Source organism: Hypomesus nipponensis, chromosome 11, assembly GCF_054491055.1.
Source record: "Hypomesus nipponensis isolate SF chromosome 11, ASM5449105v1, whole genome shotgun sequence".
NCBI lineage: Eukaryota > Metazoa > Chordata > Actinopteri > Osmeriformes > Osmeridae > Hypomesus > Hypomesus nipponensis.
This window is the reverse complement of record NC_140371.1, coordinates 12,815,001-12,837,822: the sequence shown is the minus strand read 5'-3', so window position 1 is coordinate 12,837,822 and position 22,822 is coordinate 12,815,001. Positions and strand designations below refer to the sequence as shown.

The window sequence follows — 22,822 nt, the reverse complement described above, 5'->3', positions numbered from 1 at the left end:
GACAGTCTTATACAACCTGTGGACCGCACGGGAAAAGAGCCGCAGACGGCCATACGACTGAGACCGAGAGAGAAGACAGTTTACAACCAGCACAACAACGTGGATACATGCAACCGTGGATTCACTGACCAGACTCCAAATGCAGCGTCTAGCACCCTGCCTGCACCATCTCCACTGATCGTGGATGAATAGAAGTTGGGATCGGACAAGCCCCAGACGAAGAGAGAGAGAGAGAAGACCTCCAGATCCCAAGGCGACGATGCCGGTCTTCCTGTCGGCTCTGGCCACGCTGTGGTTGGCGACGCTGGGCCATCTCTTCTGCCTGTGTGGGGCTCAGAGTCCCAACCGCACCTCTGGCTCAGCCTTCGGAGGGTCTGTGGGGGGGGCCCCGGGTCCCTTGCCCCCTCCTCAGCCTCAGCCCCAGCCCCCCCACCTCATCTTCATCATGGTGGACGACCAGGGCTACGGGGATGTGGGGTACCACGGATCGGACATCCACACTCCGGTTATAGACCAGCTGGCTGGTGAAGGGGTGAAGCTGGAGAATTACTATGTCCAGCCTATCTGTTCTCCCTCACGGAGCCAACTCATGACAGGACTGTGAGTACTGGGATCCTCTTATTGTTCTCCACAATATTGATTCACTGTATCTTCCCGGGAGTAAACTTGTTATGCTGAGAGCCCAGTAGAGTGTAATGATCAGCCTACCATAGTAGGGAAGACGATCTATGCTTTGGTGCCATGTTTATAGATACATCGATATTGGCCGGGTTTCCCAGATTCGTTAAGAAGCTCTTAACGCTAAGAACTTCTTAAGAACGTTCGAAGAGCGCTCTAGAACGCTCTTAGAATGCTCTTAAGAAGCTCTTAGCATTACGAATCTGGGAAACCACACTGCCACTTAAATACCACACTGCACAGCTGTATTAGATCGCATACATTTCTCCCTCCGCCCCACCCCCACCTCCCCAGGTACCAGATTCACACCGGCCTCCAGCACTCCATCATCCGGCCCCGCCAGCCCCTGTGCCTGCCCCCCGACACCCCCACCCTGGCAGAGCGGCTAGCGCAGGCCGGCTACGCCACCCACATGGTGGGCAAGTGGCACCTGGGCTTCTGCCGGCCGGGCTGCCTGCCCACCGGGCGGGGCTTCCACAGCTTCCTGGGCTCCCTGACAGGCAGTGGAGACCACTTCAACTTCCAGAGCTGCGACGGGGCCGAGGCCTGCGGCTTCGACCTGCATGAGGGGGAGAGACCCGCCTGGGAGATGAGCGGCAACTACTCCACTCTGCTCTACCTGGAGAGGTGAGCCTTGGGTGCTGCCTGGGGTTCCAGGATGGGGTGTGTTTGACTGTTGGAGATGATCCAAATACTTTAGATACTGTTTACACATTCATATCTCAACATTGTCACGCGTACACACAATGTACTCAAATAAGTCTTGATAATGATGATAGTAAATGTAAACGGTTGTAGTTTAGCTCTGCTCTTCTAAGGAACCTGGTTGTTTACTTATGTAGTTAAATCCAATTCCGATTGTTGTTCCAAATGCCAGACTTCAACTTAAAAAATGAGTTGATTTTGATTATAATAGGATAATGTTTGGTTTGGTTTCATAACACACTTCATAACATCCAAATTGAGTGTCTCCAGAGCATACTTGAGTTGTGTAAGGATATGACATAAACCTGATGTGTATCCTCAAATCAGGGTGAAGCACATCCTGCGGACCCACAATCCCCGGAAGCCCCTCTTCCTGTACCTGGCCCTCCAGGCCGTCCACACCCCCTTGCAGGCTCCCCATCACTACCTCCAACGCTACCAATCCATGGGCAACCGCCCCCGCCGCCACTACGCCGCCATGCTGAGCGTTGTGGACCAGAGCGTGGGGGAGCTGGTCCAGGAACTCAGAACCAGGGGCCTGTACAGAAACTCTGTTGTCATCTACTCCTCTGACAATGGTGGACAGCCGCTATCAGGGGGCTGCAACTGGCCCCTGAGGGGGGGGAAGGGGACCTACTGGGAGGGGGGAGTCCGGGCGGTGGGCTTCGTCCACAGTCCCCTCCTGAAGAGGAGAGGGGTGGTGAGCCGGGAGCTGATCCACGTGTCGGACTGGTACCCCACCCTGCTGGCCCTGGCCGGGGCCCCGGAGAGGGAGCAGGGCCGGCTGGACGGGCACGACGTGTGGGGGGCCATCAGCCAGGGCGTGGCCAGTCCCCGCACCGAGATCCTCTTCAACATCGACCCCGTCTCCCGGCGGCCCGGCGAGCCCGACCACAGGGCCCTGGCGCTCAACGGCTTCGGGATCTGGGACACGGCGGTGCGCGCCGCCATCCGGGCGGGACACTGGAAGCTTCTGACGGGCAACGTGGGCGACGGGGACTGGGTGCCCCCCCAGACCCTCCCCGGCGGTCCGCAGCAGTGGCAGGACATGGAGAAGCGCCGCGACCAGAGGGGGAAGTCCGTGTGGCTCTTCAATGTCACCGCCGACCCCTACGAGAGGTCGGACCTGGCCGAGGCGCGGCCCGAGGTCGTCAAGATGCTGCTGACGCGCTTGGCCGAGTACAACCAGACAGCTGTGCCCCCGCGGAACCCACCGGACGACCCCATGGCGGACCCCCAGCTCCACGGGGGGGTGTGGACTCCCTGGCTGGGCGTGGAGGGCCACGCCGGAGAGGGGGACAGCGGGGAGGAGGACGCAGGAGGCTGGGGGAGGAGGAAGAGCAGGATGAGACCGTGCAAGGTGTGTAAACTGAAAGCCCTCTTCAAGAAGGTGGGATCTCGTCTACAGAGGTCATCGCTGTTCTTCTAGCCACAGAGAGAGCGAGAGAGAGAGCGAGAGAGAGAGAGAGAGAGAGAGGCTAGCTGACTCACTGTCTGTCCCCCGGATACAAAAAAAGAAGGTGACTTTGTGCAACCGACAGATTGTGCGAGCATGACAGAGACAGAAACCCAGCGAAAGCAATGGGTGGGGGCAAATGAACGACAGAAGAGGAACATTTGATGTCTCATTCGCCCATCAACAGAAGGACACACTTGGAATGACACCGACAACCAGAGGGATATTCTCCTGACAAATGTCAGTTTGTCATTTGTACTTGGCTATATAACAAACCCTTCACGCAGCTCCCTGCCCATCTGACACCCCGCTCACATCCCAAACCTCTGAACAGCACAGCATGGCCTTAACATACCAGGAAACCCTGAGCACAAAAGCACAGTCAAACACACTGGGGCAGTCTTTTACTCCAGTTGACATACAGCATTGCCTGACCTAGAGCTATGTTCCCACACATGTGTCTCATGTGCAAGTAGGATGTGCCTGTTGGCAAAAAACCAAGACTACGATATGAAGCAGATCTAACTAGAACAGACCGGACCAAACAGTTTGTTCTGTTGGGTGTGTAGCACTACATTACGCACTAGCCAGACATTTGTGTAGGAATAGTTGCAGTGTTGGTCTCAAACCGTGCCAGAGAGACAAGGTTTGAAAAGATCCCGCTCACAGAAGTAGGGAGCGCCAGATCACTTCTTCTTTCCAGCAACAGTGTCAGGGCATTCAACGAGCTGCCCACCACTCTCCTGCCTCCTCTTCTCACCCTCCAGCCAATTCACATTCTTTCCCTCCTCCTCTGTCTCCCTCCCTCCCTCCCTCCCTGTCTCTTTCTTTCTCTCTCTCTCTCTCTCTCTCTCTCTCTCTCTCTCTCTCTCTCTCTCTCTCTCTCTCTCTCTCTCTCTCTCTCTCTTTCTCTCTCTCTCTCTCTCTCTCTCTCTCTCTCTCTCTCTCTCTCTCCCTTACTCTCTCCCTCTCTCTCTCATTCTCTCTCTCTCCCTCTTCCTTCCTTTCTTTCTCTCTCTCTCTCTCTCTCTCTCTCTCTCTCTCTCTCTCATTTCTTCACATTTTGTCCTGCTCTTGGCCTCTCTCCTACAGCATCAGGAAACTTTTCTTCCTCCTCGTCCTCCTCCTCTCTCTGGCTCTCTACGTTTTGCTTCTTCCAAAGGCTCAGGTCCGTTCAGGAGCAATAGGTTGGGAGAATATGGAGGAGAGAAATGAGCTAGGGTGTACACGCTCTTACATAAATAGAGAGGTGGAGGAAGAGGAGGGGGAGGAGGGCTCCCCAGGGTAAGAGCAAAGGGCCCATGGTTTAGAACAATCCCCGCTTTGCCTCTAACTCTATAATCTCTTCATTTGTGAAGATGAACATATCAAAACATACCAGCAAAGGTCTATGTATAGTTGGACACCGCTTGGTATACTGAAATGTGTTCTTCCATGTATAAATACACTCTGACAGAATGTGTGGGCGATTTGTCACTTGAGTTGAGCGTTTGTGTAATGATTGTGTGGGAGGGTTGTGTGTGTGTGTGTGTTTGTGTTTGCATGAACGTGGGACTGTGTATGTGCGTGTGTGTGTGCGTGTGTGTTGTGGAGGTTGTGTTCAAATGTGTCTATGCATTTGTGTATAACCCATGCCAATTAACAGTATGTATGTGTGTGTTCAAATGTGTTTTAAGTGGATACAGTACGTGCGTATACACTATCCTCCCAGCCAAAACACTGAACATGGAATCTGGGGACAAGGTTTGTCAAGAATGTTTTGAATTAATGCTAGTGCTTAGAGGCCAGCCACCAGAGGTTTCAAATCCTAAAACTCCAGCACACTAAAGGCGTAGTGAACTGATTCCTATGAAGTGACACAATGTGTCCTGAAGATATGAAGAACACTCGCAGGCTATACATCACAGGGTGACAGACTGTACACACACATACTATGTACACAAATATTTACACATACACACATACTGTGGACACACGCACACACTTCACGGTGAAATTCGTCATACATTGTAAAGGCAACTGAGCAGTCAAATGCTATACGATACTACAAATACTTGTCGAATACTATATGATACTACAAATACTAGTAAAATACGATGTGTTCAGGGATCTGCTGTAAGTTTCTACATAAGTGCCTCTAGCATGTTCCCTTGCATGTTCAGGAGAGTATTATGTGGCTCTCAGTCAAATATATTAGCGCATGTTATGTGCAGAAGGATTATACAAGTTCACATGCTAAATGTGGAGGCCATTTACAGTAAAACAAGGGAGAACCTGAACATATTATCTTATGGTCACACAACCCCTTCTTCTGTTGGTGAGCTATAAGCCCTCGTTAAATAGTCACTCTTTGAAAAGGTGCAAGTCCAGCGAGAGGAACAGGACACATTGACAGCCTTTCCCTTTAAAAAGTCACTTATTAACCATGAGAATAGCTCTAATGTCATTTTAAATACATCATTATTCGAATCCTGTTGTTTTGTAATTGACAGACACAGCCTCCAGACATTCGGTAATGCCACCCGACTTGTTGCGAGAATAATGACCCAGATGCACTTTCTACAAATACCAAAGTGTTTTTTTTTCTTCTTCTGGGGGTTTAGCATATTTCTGGATATGTGGTAAGACCAGATAGAGAAGTAACAATCGTGTCAGCTACAGTTTGATAAACCACTTCTCTTCACTTTCCGTAATTTTTTTCCATGGTGTGTGTGTGTGTATACAGAATGTCTGCACTGTGTGTGTGTGTGTGTGAAAGAGAGACTCAGAAAGGCTGGAGAGCGCCTAACTCTCAGCTCTTGAATGTGTGCCCGTCCTGTGCTTACCAGCCGTCCTCCACACACGTCAAACTTCACCTCCCTGCCCAACTCCAACTGGGAAGAGAGGCCCTCGAAAGAGAGCTCCACCTGGGAGCCATGTCGGAATCACTCCTGTTGAGTGAGTCTCTCAACCTCTACGGCTCCACTACACAATTGTATATTTTAGCCACTCTTGTTGTGATTGTTTGATGTGTGATATGGAAGCTCCCTTCGCCAGTGGTGACATGAGGTGTCTGCTTCCTGCTTCCTATCTCAATAATGCAACGTAATGGGATGATGCAGGAGCGAGCAAAACAGGAAGTGAGGCCTCTATCGTCCTTGCTAATGAGTGGCTCTTTCCTCACGCAATCCAAACTTGGCTCTCTTGGCTCTTGGTGGAGGGCAGGGTTCGGACTGGCCGTCGGGGGAGTCGGGAGCTTTCCCGAAATGCCGAGTCAAACAGCCGCGGCATCATGCAAACAAAAATACATACATTATAATAATACACGGTCATGGGACGGTCTGTGTTTCAAAGTCCCGGGCTGTTTTTCAGTCCCAGTCCAGACCTGGTGGAGGGTGTGTGTGTGTGTGTCTGTGTGTGTGTGTTTACGTGTGTGTGTGTGTTTGCGAACACACTGGCTTTCCAACAATGATATTATCAAAGTCACAGGCATAGGGCTGCGTTCGAATAACATCTGCAACCTCAAATGATCAAATTACTTTTCGAAACGCCCCCATGCCTCACCCTCGAACACACAACGCAAACACAACACAAACACAACTCGGGAGTGGAAAGTGGCCATCGAGCGTTATTGTTCCTGCCTTTTCCAAACCCCTCTCTCTATCTCTCTTTCTCTCTGAATTACGACTGGCCCTGCTTTTTCCCCATTATTTCTCTCTCTCTCTCTCTCTCTCTCTCTCTCTCTCTCTCTCTCTCTCTCAGGATGTCACATCCCTTTCCAACCAACCACCACTCAACCCTGTGAACCGCCTGTTGAAGTCTCGGCCGACAGCAACATCACAGAAAAATGCCGCAATTAATACCGAGCCACCTCTGCACCACATTAATTAGGCTTTCATATCAGTCTGGCTCCCTGTAATTACAGCAGAAGCCAGAGTCCCGGCTCCTGTGTTCACCGCAAACACTCTTTAATCACTGGTGCTCTTCGACCAGGCAGCCTGGGAAACCCTCCCAGCTCAGAGACACTCCACTGCTTCTGCCGCGAGAAACGCACCCCTAGATAAGGTCGGTTGAACCCTGGGAGGGACATTTGTTTGGGGGTGTGCATTAATGCAATGGTGGAAACATGGTCTCATACAGTAGGCCTACACAGAGATGCACACTGAGAGAGGTAAGTGTACAGCCTTCTCTGATGCTTGCCAATACATTCTCTTCTCCTCCCTACATCCACCCACCCACCCACTAAATTCCTTTCCAACACACCCACGTGACTCCTAAACATACTGCGATGAGGAAATATTAATACCCCTTATGAAATATTCATGAAAGCTCAGTTAAACCTTTACAGTGGAGAATGCCATTACATAACATGCACAATTTCAGTCTTTTAAAACATGATCCTTCTAACTTACAGTAAAACATCTCTCCAAAAAGAGACTTAGCAATGAATTCAATATACTTAACCTATAAAGCCACAGAGACAAGACGCATTTTTCTTTCTTTAGGTTGAGGTTCTCAGGGTGAGGGTACTGTGCATGGCCTTGATAAGACACTTAAGCACATAATGAATACTTACTTGTACCAAGATCTTACTGAGACATAGGTGTCTGTACACTCCAAAGAGCAATGTCATTTTAGAGTAGCTGTGGGCTTATTGGATAAAGGATGGCATGATGATAATGATGATGATGAATTGCTTCCCAGAGAATGTGGTCATGCAGTGGGATAACGTTTGATCAATTATATTAGAAATAATATGCCAGTAGAGGTGGCTTATGCAGACGGTTGTCCAAGCCTGTAGAGAGGCATGAGTGTGATTGTCCAAGAATATATTGCAATTGAGTGGTAATGTAAAGCTTTATTTAGTCTTCATCATCATTCCGTCCTCGTATTGCCAAACATTTGAATTTGGTCTGGAATGCGTCTATGTCTAGGCTCCGATACCTCCCTTCGTCTACTGATTTGTGCTTAGTTTACTTACAGCTTCAATTGTAGAACGGTTAGCGGAGGCTGAACCTAGACCATAGCACGCGGGAGAGATCTCGCGTTGCTTGACGTTTTTTTCCTTCTACCTCACCCACCACCACCACTAGGCTACTACCACCCTCCTCCTCCTTCTACCCTCCCTCCGTCACTACCTCTACTGTATCTCCCTTTCCTTCTGCCTTTACGAGATCTCCTCCCGAAACCTGAACGAGGCAGTCACCAAACCGAGAGGCGACACCCCCCTGCACAACATGGCTACAATTGTAACCTCAACCAGATTTACTGACGAATATCAGCTGTATGAAGAGCTCGGAAAGTAAGCGACAACGATATCGTTCTCCTCCGAATTCTTTGTTAAGCATTTTGGCTGCTTTGTGAGGCTCATTGTGTGTGTCTAGTTGACTGTTGACAAGACAGGGTATGTCAAAAACAGGGAAGCGAAGGCACCACTTCAACGCGGAGGTGATTGCTTTGAGGCTTGTTAAACCAACCTTATTGTTTAATATTTATTACAAATGTTCTAAAGCCATATGAGAAGCTGAGCTTGCATGCGAACGTGCACCGAACTTAAATGCCTCGTTTTATCATAGAATATGGACACCTTGCAAACGACATCCGCTGTATGTGTTGGTTGATACATTTCAAACAACACCTATCATAAAAGTAAATTTTTAGATCGTTGTCTGTTGCATACGTGTCTATTGTTAGGTTTTTGTTGTTTTTCTGTTTCAATTATGTAGTGAATTTGTCATGAAGGAATGATGCATTCGTTGAGTATTGTGTAATAGTTGTATCACCCATACCTATAATGTGCGTTGTAACATATTTTTGCAAAGATACATGTTAACTGTCGCTAGACCACGCTTAAAGCTGTCTTTCTTCGCATATTACAAATCCCATGACTGGTTTATGGAGTTCTGCTCCAACTAATGATGTTTTGCATGAAAATAAATAATGATAAACGGTGTAGCCTTCATATATTTCACTACTACTACTGATAGCTATATAGCTGTCAAAATGAATTACGCTCAACTGTACGCCGCCGTTTAGCCGACTGTGGATCAGTTCTAAATTCACGTTTCTGTTGCACTGTTAAATGCAGTTGACTCGGATCTTCTATTAAAACAACAAGCCCCATTCTCAGTCAGGCATAAGTTACTCAATCAGTAAAGAGCATGCAATAGCTATACTGCGATGAAGAAACACGTTTTGTGACTTACCTTTTGATTGAATTTCGTGCGAAACTGATGCAGTCAGGCGACCGTGAAAACAATCGCAATGTGAAATTCTCACCCGGTTTACTTTTAGTTAACGATGAGGCTATAATGACAGATTCGTTTAGGTGGGGTCATGTGTTTCTTTTTTACTTTGTTGTGCAAGTACCCTATTTCCTGTCTTTAGTTCAATGTCTGTTGACTTATTTTTTGGTACATATCTCTTATAGGGGTGCCTTCTCAGTTGTACGAAGATGTGTCAAGAAGTCCACTGGCCAGGAATATGCTGCTAAAATTATTAACACGAAAAAGCTCTCAGCAAGAGGTAAGTCTGCAAAAGCCTCCACACTTCCAAGTTTTGAACTTCTAACCAATTCACTTAGATGTTTTGTTCCAGTGCTTTCTGTCAAAGTTGTAGCTCAGCCGCTGTGTCGAATGTGTTTGTTCTCCATTTTTACCTCCAGCAACCAAATGTTAGGCCGCTGGACTGCCAAAAGCCTTGTGCAGTGATCGGTACAGCACTCCAACTCTTGAACTGTTAAGTCCGAATAGTTTCTCTAGTGGCTCTACAGTTGGGACGGCTATGTAGACGTATCTTGTGTTTGAAATACGTTAAGTCGACTACGTCAGACACTGGGGTTGAATCTCAGTTGAGGCCCCTTGTGTTAACATTGAAAACAGTACTCCACCTCCATCCACACGTACACAAGCACACTCTGCAAGCCCTCCCTATCCAGAGGCCCAGAGTGCAGGGGAACATATTTTGTTGGCCGAACAACGGTCGTCCTCGAGTGTGGATATCATCTAATTAAGCCTTGGCCACAAGGTTGGGGATACGTGAGCCAGGGCAACCACCACCGCTGCCGATGCTGCAACAGCAAACAAAGACGTGGGATCTATTTCTGGAAAGTGGACACTGTTGATACCTGTCTGTTCGGGTATCAAGTTGGGCCATCTCGTGTCTCGCACTCAACATGTGATGGAGATGGATATTCATTTGTTTTGTGTTTTCTTTTTTTTTTTTTTTTTTGAAGGGTCCAAGCACTTTCTCTTGTCGCCATTGTGTACAGTGCGTGTGTACTCGCGTGTGTGATTAGGCTCGGGTTCGTGTCATGAAGGGGACTTTAACATCCCATGACCAAAGCTGTGGTTGTTACACTATAATTACACCGTAATTCCACATGCACTCTCCACCCCCTTTCACAGTTGCTGCCCTCCCCTGCTCCAGGGCTGACAACTCCTCGCCCTATTTTCTCTCCAACTCCAGCTGAAACCAAATCATGGTCGAGGTGGCATATTGATCTGAGAATCTGAGTGGTGTTCTTTCTCATCAAGATGTGATATTGATGTCGGTTGTCTGCCATGTCAGTGGCGTTGACAGGAAGGCGTTAGCCATGGCTGGCATGGACAAGGGGCACGAGCGGAAGAGGCCGTGCGATAATGAGAAACACGACAGAGCGGCCATATCTGGGCAGACTGTGCCATTCCCCTGGGGAGGGCAGCTGAATTACAACTGGCCCTGCTTTTTCTTCTATCATTTTTCTCTCTTTCTCTCTCTCTCTCTCTCTCTCTCTCTCTCTCTCTCTCTCTTTCTCTCTCTTGCTCTCTGCTCCAACTACTGGACTTGGTGAACAAAGGATGTGTTTTAGAAGAGATTCTTTGAAAGACCGTAAGCAACAGGTAATTAGTTGCACACAGTTTGGAGAGCTGTATTGGCAGAGACCCTGATGAAGTTACCCAGCAACAGGGTTTGTGAAACTGTTCATCACATTGGCTGGCACTGAATTACAAGTGATGAGGGCCAAGCGGAGGCAGTGGCTCACACACACACACACACACACACACACACACAAACTCTGTAACAACACACACTCCCTTTTCCTTACTGCTTCTTCTAACGCCAGTGCCCTTAATCAAAACTGAAAGCCTGGGACTTGTTTTACACAAACAGAAGCTGCAATCCCCCCCCCCCCCCCCCCCCCATACCCACAATGGAGGCACGGGAGAAAGGGGCATGATTCCTGCAACTCTTTTATTTGTTTTGGAAACGAATAGGAAGAAGCGGAAAAAGAGAGAAGCGAAAGAAGAGAGAAGGTGCACAAGCTATTGAAATCCCGTCGCTATTATAGCGAAGGGCCCTGTGTGTGCGCACGCGTGTTTTTGTATTTGCGTGCGATCTCCTCATGCTTGTGTGTGATCTTTGAGTATTTGTGTGTGTGGGTGACTTTAAAGCTTCCCCCCCCCCCCCCCCCCTCGTTCCATCTGCGTGATGTGTTTTCAAACATCACAGGCAAACTGATTTTGCAGGGAATTGGGAGCATTTGTGCAGATGAGTTGAGTGCATGATGTGGGTGGGATTAAATCCTCTTCTGTTGTGGCCTAGAAAGGTCATGCCGGCAGGCTATAGGTCAGTGATTATGCCTGGATTGTAAAGACACCACACAGACACACACACACGGCACACACACATCTGGTCCTCTCCCAAGTCTTGTTTGTTTGTTTACGGCAGGAGGGACACGTCTCTCACTCAGTTGGCGTTCCAAAATCAATACTGCTATTTAATCCAAATTAATTTACATGTGGCCTCCGTGTGTGTATTCAAACTAGTGTCAAATAGACATACACACACACCCCTTTGGTCAACAACTCTTATTTCACCGAACCGTTGATTGTTTTGAAAGAACCACACATCCGCTGATGAACTGATGCATTTGCCCAAGGTAGGGCACTGTTTAAGACATGTCTACCAGATATCCTGTATCAATCATACGGTAGCGCTCGATGAGTCATGAATGGATGCTATGGGTCAGCCCAGCTGCCTAACAGGACTGGCTCTAATGACTGTGGTCTCCCAGGACTCCTAGCAGGCACTCCATTTGTGAGCTTGAATTGGATGTGGAGCCTTTGCAGACTTTCACCTTGCCAGGTCTCTAGAGTGTGTGTGTGTGTGTGTTTTATCATTCCCCTCTGCTTAGGGAGCCTCCCAGGCCTTGGGTAGTATTTAGGATTTGTATGTGGACAAACATTCTCTTACCAGGTGTCTTGAAGTGCGCGGGCTAATTGGGACGCTACCTAGCGGATGGCGCTAAGCTCAGCTGGCAGTTTTCGAGAGGCTGATGGAACTCTTGCTGCTGAATAATTGACACAAGGCCACGTTGTCTGGGAAATGGTAAAGAGTTGAGCAGGGCCACCCTACCCATCTCTTTCTCTCTCTCTCTCTCTCTCTCTCTCTCTCCCTCCCTCTCTCTCTCTCTCTCTCTCTCTCTCTCTCTCTCTCTCTCTCTCTCCTCCCTCCTTCTCTTCTTCTAGTCTTCTTTCGCTGAGCTGCTTACTGTCCTCCTCCCAATGTTTTTCTTTGTCTTCTCCTCCACCAGATCAGTTGCTGCATAATGTCCTATGCATGCAGGCATGTGTGTGAGAGTGTGTTATCAGGGCCTTGGAAGGCTTCCTATGTGCTCGCTGGAGGCCGATTGGCGGAGGCCTGATAAACGTACAAGAACTGGCGTAGTGAATCTTTAATGGGACAAACTGTGAATTTTTAATGACTGAGCCGAAAGACAGAGAGAGAGAGAGAGAGAGAGAGAGAGAGAGAGATAGAGTGAGAGAGAGAGAGTCTCTGTGATAAAGCACCCTGCGTTCGCCTTTGTGCAATCCATGTAGATCTGATGAAGGTTTGTAGTGCACGTGTGCCGCAGAAACCACGCAAACCCTCCCTTTTATACAGGGCCGGGACGTCAACACAGGCCAATTAGTGGAGACAGAGAGTGTGTTTTTGTGTGTGTGTGTGTGTGTGTGCGCACGGATGAATGGATGGATGTGTGTTTCTGGGGCTTTTCTGTCACGCCTGAATGACAAAAGCCTCCTCGTACAGCAGCCTCTGCCCTGCTTCGGTTCCCCTCGCCACGGCCATGGTGGAGCTCTCTCTCTCGTTGGACTCTCTCTCCCAGGCCGTGGTGGAGCTCTCTCTTTCGTTGGCCTCTCTCTCCCAGGCCGTGGTGGAGCTCTCTCTGTCGTTGGCCTCTCTCTCCCAGGCCATGGTGGAGCTCTCTCTCTCGTTGGCCTCTCTCTCCCAGGCTGTGGTGGAGCTCTCTCTCTCGTTGCCTCTCTCTCCCAGGCTGTGGTGGAGCTCTCTCTCTCGTTGGCCTCTCTCTCCCAGGCTGTGGTGGAGCTCTCTCTCTCGTTGGCCTCTCTCTCCCAGGCCGTGGTGGAGCTCTCTCTCTCGTTGGCCTCTCTCTCCCAGGCCGTGGTGGAGCTCTCTCTCTCGTTGGCCTCTCTCTCCCAGGCCGTGGTGGAGCTCTCTCTCTCGTTGGCCTCTCTCTCCCAGGCCGTGGTGGAGCTCTCTCTCTCGTTGGCCTCTCTCTCCCAGGCCGTGGTGGAGCTCTCTCTCTCGTTGGCCTCTCTCTCCCAGGCCGTGGTGGAGCTCTCTCTCTCGTTGGCCTCTCTCTCCCAGGCCGTGGTGGAGCTCTCTCTCTCGTTGGCCTCTCTCTCCCAGGCCGTGGTGGAGCTCTCTCTCTCGTTGGCCTCTCTCTCCCAGGCCGTGGTGGAGCTCTCTCTCTCGTTGGCCTCTCTCTCCCAGGCCGTGGTGGAGCTCTCTCTCTCGTTGGCCTCTCTCTCCCAGGCCGTGGTGGAGCTCTCTCTCTCGTTAGCCTCTCTCTCCCAGGCCGTGGTGGAGCTCTCTCTCTCGTTGGCCTCTCTCTCCCAGGCTTCTTGTACGCTTCAGGAACAGAGCGAGGGGTCATTACGAGGGGAAGACAGACATCTCTCGATGATGCTATTTACAGTAGCGTCGGGTCAATATTGTTTTTGGTGCCCCACAGGGACTCTGCCGGCTGACTTCACGCATAGATTACGGAGGCCCGAAGGCTATTTGTTGAGTAGAATAGGTGTGGATGCTCATGCTAAAGGAATTCGGTCGTTTGCCAACAAGTGTCTTTTATGTCGGCTCTGCCCGCACGATCCGCGGTGAAGATGTGGGTTAAAGAGAGTCTCCTGTGTTCCTTGGCGCGTTTTCTCAGCACACCCAGAACTGCGAGTGACTCACACACACACACACACGGTGACCTCAGTCACAGAAAGTGCTTCTTTATTTCCAGGAGGGAACGCCTGCCAGAGCCTGCTGCACTGAATCCCCTTCCGTCCGGGCGTGTCACATCCAGCAAAGCGGCTCCACGCGGTCGACTCTTCTCGCTGTGGCGGGGGTGGGGTGGGGGCGATTCATGCCCCCGTGCTTGGGGTGTATCCTGTGTCTGCTCGCCGTTCCTCTCTCGGATCCCCGCATATGGGATCTAGGCTGGGAGCCTGCCCTCGCTCGCCTGGCGCTGGGCTTTGAAATCGGGTTCTTTCTCTCTGAGAGTGAAATTGGGTCTTTCTCCGCCCACCCGCTTCTTGCGTCTTGGCAAAGACCCCAGCCCCCCCTCTCCCCACACCCCCTCCCCCCAAAGACAGAGGAAATGTGTTTGTGGTTTCTTTTGTTTAAGTGAGGGCGTGCGTGCGTGCGTGTGTGTGAAATCCTCGAAGAACGAGACGCCCGCTCAAGTCCCAGAAGTGTCGAGTCATGATTCCTCACAGCGTGAGGGTAGGAGGCTCGACATGAGGAGGACTGGACGTATGCTGTCTCTCTCTCTCTCTCTCTCTCTCTCTCTCTCTCTCTCTCTCTCTCTCTCTCTCTCTCTCTCTCTCTCTCTCTCTCTCTCTCTCTCTCTCTCTCTGTCTCTCTCTTTCTCTCTCTCTCTCTCTCTCTCTCTCTCTCTCTCTCTCTCTCTCTCTCTCTCTGTCTCTCTCTGTCTCTCTCTCTCGATCTCTCTCTCTCCCTCTCTCTCTCTCTCTCTCTCTCTCTCTCGATCTCTCTCTCCCTCTCTCTCTCTCTCTCTCTCTCTCTCGATCTCTCTCTCCCTCTCTCTCTCTCCCCCCCTCTCTTTCCTCTCTCTCTCTTTCCACTCTCTCTCGCAGGGGGCCGGCCTGACCGCGCGCCGCTCCACTTCCTGTCCTCGTTCTCTCGCTCAAACGGAATCGTTGGCCTTTGATGATGTGGCGCGCGGCATATACACACTCTGTCGCCGCAACACACCACACACGCGGGCACGTGCAAAGACGAACGATGACAACAGGAACTTTACAGTTAAAAGTGTTCCTTTCCAGCAGACAGTAAGGATTTCTCTGACAAAGCTGTGTGTGTGCGTGCGCGCGTGAGGTGTTGCATGTGAACAATGCTGTTGAGTGCGCTGGGTGTCCTCGAGAAACTGGCTCCTAGAACCAGAGGAAGCGGTTCAGGCCCTTCCTGAAAAGCACGCTTAATTGCAGCACAGGCTGCAGAGGTGTGTGTGAGAGAGTGTACTGAGATTAGGGCTGAGTAATGCCCTAAGCTGACTCCCCTTGCTCTCTCTCTCTCTCTCTCCCTCTCTCTCTCTCTCTCTCTCTCTCTCTCTCTCTCTCTCTCTCTCTCTCTCTCTCTCTCTCTCTCTCTCTCTCTCTCTCTCTCTCTGTCTCTCTCTCTGTCTCTCTCTCTCTCTCTCCCTCCATCATCTCACTTTCCCCTCCACCCCCTTCTCTTCCTCCTCTCCGTGCCCACAGAGAGCTCTGATCACAAACGTAATTACGAGGATCTGCGGCGACGTACGGCAGCGCACGGCGCGAGCGCGCTTTCGCCAGTGGGCGTGCGGACGGACGCGCACAGGTGCAAAGCCTGCGAGCGCGCGTGGGTGTTGTTTTTTACCCTCGCGTGTGCACGCTGGACCGTGGGGCTGTCAGAATTCCCCCCCCCCAGTTCTCTGGTACACGTAACAGGATCATCCCTTCCCGATCACGCAGACACGCAGTCACACCGTCAATCAGCACAGCTCGTCTGCTGTCAGCGAGCGAGCCCGCTCCGCTGCACAGACCACGGCTTCTGGGCGTTGTGTCAATACATTCAAACAATGTCAAATACACATACCTGGTTGGCCCGACCCTGTCAGCGGGACAGGCAACGAGAAAGCTCCACAAATACAGATGCTCCCATATTTGAAACTCTCGTTTTCCGTCAGATTCAAAGGAAAATGCAAGCAAAATATGTAACAAAATGCTGGTTTGCCCACTATACCGAAATTGGCAGTGTGGTTGTAAATGTAGGCCTATATATGCACCTTAAAGGTTGAGTGAAAAACAAGCTGAGTGGCAATAGACATGTCGACAGTACAGTCGTTTCATACAGTTTTATTCAACAGTCACCACACAAAACAGTAGAATATATATTTAATTGACGTGATATATTTCATGAGCGAGCCCGAATGGCAAACAGTTGTTAGAAGAGGCTGTAAGGCAGTTTGTGTCTGCATTTGTCTGAAGAGAGACACCTATGGCTCACAGTCCATACAGCCATTAGCTGGACAAGTACCCCTTGCTGACGAGCTTCCTATGCCCTGGCATTGTTTACTGGCAGACAATGGGATGAATGTTAGTGGGTTGTAGCCTTTCTTCTTGTTTTTCCTGTGTGGACATGCTAACAAAAGTGGCTGATAGTCGACCACGGGGCGTCTCGTGAAGACCGTTTTCGTTTAATGACTTCTTTGATGGTTTGGTTTCTGTGTCAACTCCCACAGGAGATAAGGCCCTCTCTCATTTGCCTTATCAGGATGTGACATGGGATGCAGTCGTTAGCAGACGTTTTATTGTCTCTCTTGAAATGTTTGTCTATTTTGTCCGCTCTTAACAAGGCTGTCTTTCTCCTCTCCTGACATGCAAACACACATATGCGGACATTCCGCAACACGCGCACACCCGCACACACACCCAAATACATCCGTCATTCCTACACCTACACCTGCCCTTTTCCTCCCCCAACACCCACATCTCACACACGACAGTGCGTGACTGCTTGCTGCGAGGAGAAACAGTGTTGGCCTGGTCGATACTTGTCGTATTTCCCTATTTCCTTTGCCATTGATGTCAACCTCATTGACAAGCCCTACTTGTTGGCTCCAATAATAGAAGTTGCAGGTGGTTAAAAGCTTTTGGCAAATAAACCCAAAAGCGCACACACACACATAAATACACACACACACACACGCGCGCGCACACAGGCACTTCCCCTCGTGTCTCAGATGCTGCTTCAATTAAAGCCATGTGACGCTACATTACACCTTAGCAGCAGGGTTTTGTCCACAGGCCCTCCCCAGCCAGATCCGACCAGTTCTGATAGGCCCAAACCTCGCGCGGAATCGCATGCAGCCACAGAGCGGTCGAATCAAACGCTCCCGAAGGCCACGGGCAAAGTCACGGCGCGGCCTCTTCACCCCCAGCAGTGAGTAAGCCGACTGAGTCAGTCAAGCACGCCCCCAGCCCAGTGGCGGGCCATGCTGCCCTACCCCTCGGACTCGTCCTGTCTCACCCTGGCTGTCGAGTCAAGGATAAGCAGTCAGGTCAGCTCAACACCAACCACAGCTCCAGAAGGTGCCCGGAACTGTTTGCCGACGGCGGAACGGTTTGGACTCGTACGACGTTCGTGTCAGTGAGCCCGAAGCCGTACCGAGAAAATGAGTGAAGCCCTTTTTTGTTGTTGTTGCGGTACGTTTTGGTTTGAGTGTGCGCGCGTGTGTTTTGCCCTCTTGCCTTCCCTGGCCCGCGAAACCCGCCGCGCCGCTGTGCAGAGGGGACGAGTGCGCCCGTGTCGCTGCGTCCGCTTGTGTCAACAACGTGTTCGAGCTCACAGCCATAGATATGATATGTGTGTGTGTGTGTGTGCCGTCGGAGATGACCCCCCCCTCCCAGGGTCTCTCTATTGTCTGGACTGAAAGGGCCCCTACTGCTGCCGTCTGTCCATCAGGACTGGAGGGTGACATCACACGGAGGAACAACAAAGAGCGCGGGGCTCCCGGTGGAATCATGAATACCGATGAGGTGGATCATGACTAGGATGGTAATGACGGTTATCGCTCTCACGGCAAAGATGAATCCCATTGGAAGTCCATTAGGGTGTCTCTCAAACAGATGTCTCCCCCGTATGTCTCTCTCCGTGTCACCCGCCCTCGGATCGATTATGCCTCAGTGTTATATGTACAGTATATGAAGAGGGAGAGATGTCGATAATGTTGTACGTTTCTCTTTTGGGGCGGATCTGTCATTAATGATACTGATTAAAGTGGGATGAATGTGTAGGTATGCAGTATTGAAAACAGTTCTAAACAGTTCATTAGACTTTCAAATAGGCAGCTGAACCCGCCACACTAACAGCTCGAGGAAGCATAATAATGACCGACGCCGTCACTATTTAATCATCCGTTCTCATTTGCACAAAACACTCCCAGGGCGAGCAAATTCAGGTTGTCTTTGGGAACATTTGGATCTCAGCACACACTGAGCCGCGTCATCGCGCCCGCAAGCCGATGACACACACGCGCGCGCGCGCTGGACCCACATCCATGTCTCACTTCTTCCCAATGTTTCCAAAACATTGTTTGTGACTCACCGGCCCGCATTCCGTCCAATCTAATATCACAAACAATCGTTGCACGCTCACAGTCGCCGAACCTGTGTCCAGTGCACTGATAGGCTGTGCGCTCCAGTCAGTGTACCTACTGTTTACGTTTTCCCCTCTATCAGCACAGACCTCATCGAGCTCCTCTAATTGTGCACCTCTGTTGACATGGCTGCGTCTCACTCGGCTGCCCCCGCGTCGAGCGGCGCATGCACGAGCGAGCGGCCGCGAGCGCTTCCGAGGGACTCTGAGGTGAGGGGAGGAGCACGCGACGACCGCTGTAATCCTCGCGGCTGCCGCAGTACGGTAGACGGAATTGACGCCGTGTGTGTGTGCCAACACCACACACACACACACACCCGCCCACACACAGGCATCCACTTGCACCCATGAGCACACACTGTATGCCCTGACCAACATATGGCGATACATTGGCGGCGGGAAAAACCCCCCCCCCAGTGACACACGCAGCGAAATCCTGACACACATCATGAGGCATCACGGCGCTCGCATGCTCCTCAGCCCACGCACGGGGCCCGCTGGCCCATCATTCGTATTTGGAAAAAAGAAAGGGAAAAAAAACGCCAAAAAACGATTCGGAGCCGTTTCCGTATGCAGAAATGCAATGCAATTCCCTCACTGCCAGAAGATGAGCCGGTGAGCGTGAGCGAGCAGAGAGAGGCGAGTGTGTGTGTGTGTGTGTGTGGGTGGGTGGGTGGGTGAGGGATTTTTAGGCCAGCAGTTTGGCAGCGAGGGGTGGGGGGGGGGCCTGGTGGGGGGAAGGCTGGCGCTGGTGGGCGGGCGTTTCGGCGTGGGCGGATGGGGGGAGGGGGAGGGACGTGAGTGGGGGGAGGGGTGGAAGGGGGCGTAGAAGAAGCCAGGGCTGCTAGGAATAACGATCCTCTCAAGGCTTCCTCGCTCTACGTTTTCCCGCCGTCTGCCCGAGAGCGACTCGGATCTGATCCGGGTCTACATGCCCCCCTTTGCGTGTCCCTGAGGCCGCGTGGGAATGAGCAGGTCATACGAGCGGGAAAAATCGGTACACAAAGCGAGAGCCGTGCATGATTCATGCAGGTGAGGACCAGGCTACGAGGGGCAGGTCTGCAGCAGGTGGGGATGAAGACAGCAGGGAGGAGAACCTGAACCTGTGATGGGAAGAGAGGGGCTGGGGGGAAGGAGAGAGAGAGAGAGGGAGAGAGGGAGAGAGGGAGAGAGGGACAGAGGGACAGAGGGAGAGGGAGTGGGGGAGGGAGGGAGGGAGGGAGGGAGGGAGGGAGGGAGGGATGGATGGAGGGAGGGAGGGAGGGAGGGAGGGAGGGAGGGAGGGAGGGAGGGAGGGAGGGAGGGAGGGAGGGAGGGAGGGAGGAGGAGGAGGAGGAGGAGGAGAGAGAGAGAGAGAGAGAGAGAGAGAGAGAGAGAGAGAGAGAGAGAGAGAGGGTGAGGGGGGGAGAGAGAAAGAGAGCGAGCGAGCTGAGTGTCTTCCCTGTGCCGCAGTGTGGTGGTGCCGTCTGGAGAGGGTTGCTACGTGCTTGCCATTGTCTTCACTACGAATGACTGCTCTCGTCACCAGGGCGACATAGACATATTAGCCTGCATATATATGCATATATATATATGTAACTGTGCGTTTTGGAACGCTCGTGTGAATGCTAGGATTTGGTCAAATGAGAGGCTCCACGCAACAGGTCTCCTTTGCATGTCGCGGGAGCCCGCTAATCGCTAACGCGGTTAGCTCGTTTTTGCCGTGAGTCTCATTGACGTGGGTGTTTTTAGCACTAAGCTGAATATGCACCACGACACCCCTCACAATGTTGACACAGCCAATCCCCCCTATGGGTGCTGAGAAACCAGTGGCTTGCAGTAAATCCATCGCACGTACGAATTCGTACTTTGTGGGTGTTCCTAACATGGCTTCATAGATAGAGATATATCGTCTATCTCCAAACCCGTCTGTCAACAACCCGCTGCTTCACTCCGTGTAGCCTTGCCTCCACTAAATCCTTCAGCCCTGTCCCTGGGAGAACACCAGCCCTGCTGTGTGTGAGGCTGTCTCTGTGTTCCGGATCCTTCTGATCTGTGGCTGCTCTCACACACACACACACACCCACACACAACTCTGCCCAGTTTACAAACACTTACATACACGCAAGCATCTCAAATGGGGAACGTAAGACGCATCAACGTCGATCTTTCATTGATTGGAGGCTGCGTGTGTCTGAATGTGTGTGTCGTGTGTTTTTGTGTGTGCGCATGTTCACTTAAGAGTATCGGGATGGATTCATACTTCAATGGAGACCACAGAAAAGGAGCTGTGAGGAATTTGAACGAGGGTTGAGACCCACCGTGTTGAGATTTCACCGTGAGAAAGGTAGAGCAGGGAAGTAGAGCGACCGATAACTGCAGGGGGTAAAGTGGTCAGGTGAACGCCACTATGGCGGACGATGGAAGAAGAGGATAGACTGTCATAGCACAGGACTGTGACTGGATGCACATAGATAGTGAGTGAGAGAGAGACAGAGGGAATGACAGGGTGAAAGAGAGCAAGAGACAGAGGGAGTGAGAGGGTGAGAGAGAGAGAAGTGAGAGGGTGAGAGAGAGACAGAGGGAGTGAGACAGAGAGAGAGAGAGAGAGAGAGAGACGGAGGGAGAGACGGAGGGAGAGACGGAGGGAGAGAGAGAGAGAGAGAGACGGAGGGAGAGAGAGAGAGAGAGAGAGAGAGAGACGGAGGGAGTGAGAGAGAGAGAGAGAGAGACAGAGGGAGTGAGAGAGATAAAGAGAGCGAGACAGAGGGAGTGAGAGAGAGAGAGAGAAACGGAGGGAGTGAGAGACAGAGAGAGAGAGAGAGACAGAGGGCGTGAGAGAGATAAAGAGAGAGAGACAGGGAGTGAGAGAGAGACAGAGAAGGAGAAAGAGCGAGAGAAGTGAGACGGGAACAAAGGATAAGTGGCGATAGGGGGATAGACTGTCGGAGGCAGGGAGAGGCTCAGTCTCAGTCCCCGGGGTCATTGTCAGCGTTTGCTTTAAACAGTGGATAATCTGAGCTCCCTGCTCCACTGGGGACAGGTGGAGATATTCCCTAGGAGATGAATAGATCAGGCAAGGCAACTCCAGAGTCCAGCACACGCACATGCACGCCATTGCTCACCGTATGATACGCCTTTTCTCAGTACTGTCGGTGGCACCCCCTCCCTCCCTCCCTCCCTCCCTCCTTCCCTCCTTCCTTCCCTCCCTCCCTCCCTCCCTCCCTCCCTCCCTCCCTCCCTCCCTCCCTCCCTCCCTCCCTCCCTCCCTCCCTCCCTCCCTCCCTCCCTCCCTCCCTCCCTCCCTCCCTCCCTCCCTCCCTCCCTCCCTCCCTCCCTCCCTCCCTCCCTCCCTCTCTCCCCCTTTTCTCTTTGTATTGCTAATTTGGTGTGTCCAGACAGCTGGTGAGTGTGGAGGCTGAGCTCAAACGGATGAGTGGAGCAGAATCCGCCGGCCCCTGTCGAGGGAGCGCAAAAGATGAGGGATGAGAAAACCAAGTGAGAGGAGGAGGGACAGGGAGGCGTTTGATGCCAGGGGCGAAACCAAAGCCAGGGCATCTTGACTTTGTGAGGTAGCGATTGGACGGCGAGTGTTGGCGGCCCATTTCTGTCCGGGTTCACGACTCGAGTCAACGTGTAGCACCAGGTATATATGTGCTGGCGTGTGAAGGTGCTAGGAATCATTTTGTGTGATTCTCTCTCTCTCTCTCTCTCTCTCTGTCTGTTTGTGTGTCTGTGTGTGTGTGTGAGGTGTCACCCCTCGTTTCACTTTGTCTTCGCTGATACTTTCCAGATCGGACCACTGTGCCCTAGACCCCTCCCCCTTGCTCATACAACCGGCCAATCACAGGCCTAAGCTGTCTGTGCCAACAACCCGCATCTTATGTCACTAGTAGACACAGACGTGTTGTCAGGATACACAAACACACGCACCCACAAACGGAGAGCTGGAGCACACTGCCGCAGCAAGTGACTGAAATGTAAACGTGTGGTCGTTTTCCTGTGTCGTGTGGCAGCCTGTCGAACACGCCATCGGCCACCTGGGCACACACACACACACATAGCATTGTCTTATTGCTGACCTCACTTTTTGTGGTTTTGTTTTGAGCTTATACATCTCCAGGATGACACACTTGTTTCCTCCACTTGTTGTGTTGTGGTTGCGGCCTGACGCCGTCACTGTCGGGCACAGACAAGCAGAGAGCTGACCATGGCTCCTCCCTCTGTCGCGGTCTGAACCCTCCATTACACTTCTCGCGGTCTAAGGGCCGCTGGTCAGGGCTTCTATTCCATTTGACGTCAACCCAGAGGTTTCAAAGTTTGACGGAAAAG

General features: G+C 51.5%; 2 protein-coding genes across 10 annotated transcripts in view; both read left to right on the top strand.

Moving 5' to 3' along the window:
- The first annotated feature begins 259 nt into the window (after window positions 1-259).
- LOC146268171 (arylsulfatase I) lies at window positions 260-2,812 on the top strand. Its single transcript, XM_084709439.1, has 3 exons — window positions 260-600; window positions 973-1,305; window positions 1,711-2,812. Exons 1-3 carry the CDS (start codon window positions 260-262, stop codon window positions 2,810-2,812), a joined length of 1,776 nt encoding a protein of 591 aa, XP_084565565.1.
- A 5,150-nt stretch (window positions 2,813-7,962) lies between these two features.
- camk2g2 (calcium/calmodulin-dependent protein kinase (CaM kinase) II gamma 2) overlaps window positions 7,963-22,822 on the top strand; it is a 56,151-nt gene continuing 41,291 nt past the window's right edge. For all 9 annotated transcript variants that reach the window (XM_084708842.1, XM_084708840.1, XM_084708843.1 and 6 more), the window contains exons 1-2: window positions 7,963-8,120; window positions 9,249-9,343. In XM_084708842.1, the coding sequence (XP_084564968.1) occupies window positions 8,056-8,120; window positions 9,249-9,343 (160 nt within the window). In that variant the 5' untranslated portion in view covers window positions 7,963-8,055. The remainder of the gene's footprint in view (window positions 8,121-9,248; window positions 9,344-22,822) is intronic.

Coding starts and splice junctions, on each gene's coding strand:
- LOC146268171 (XM_084709439.1), top strand. CDS start 260: ATGCCGGTCTTCCTGTCGGCTCTGGCCACGCTGTGGTTGGCGACGCTG. Junction 601..972: donor AGCCAACTCATGACAGGACT/GTGAGTACTGGG, acceptor CCACCTCCCCAG/GTACCAGATTCACACCGGCC. Junction 1,306..1,710: donor ACTCTGCTCTACCTGGAGAG/GTGAGCCTTGGG, acceptor TCCTCAAATCAG/GGTGAAGCACATCCTGCGGA.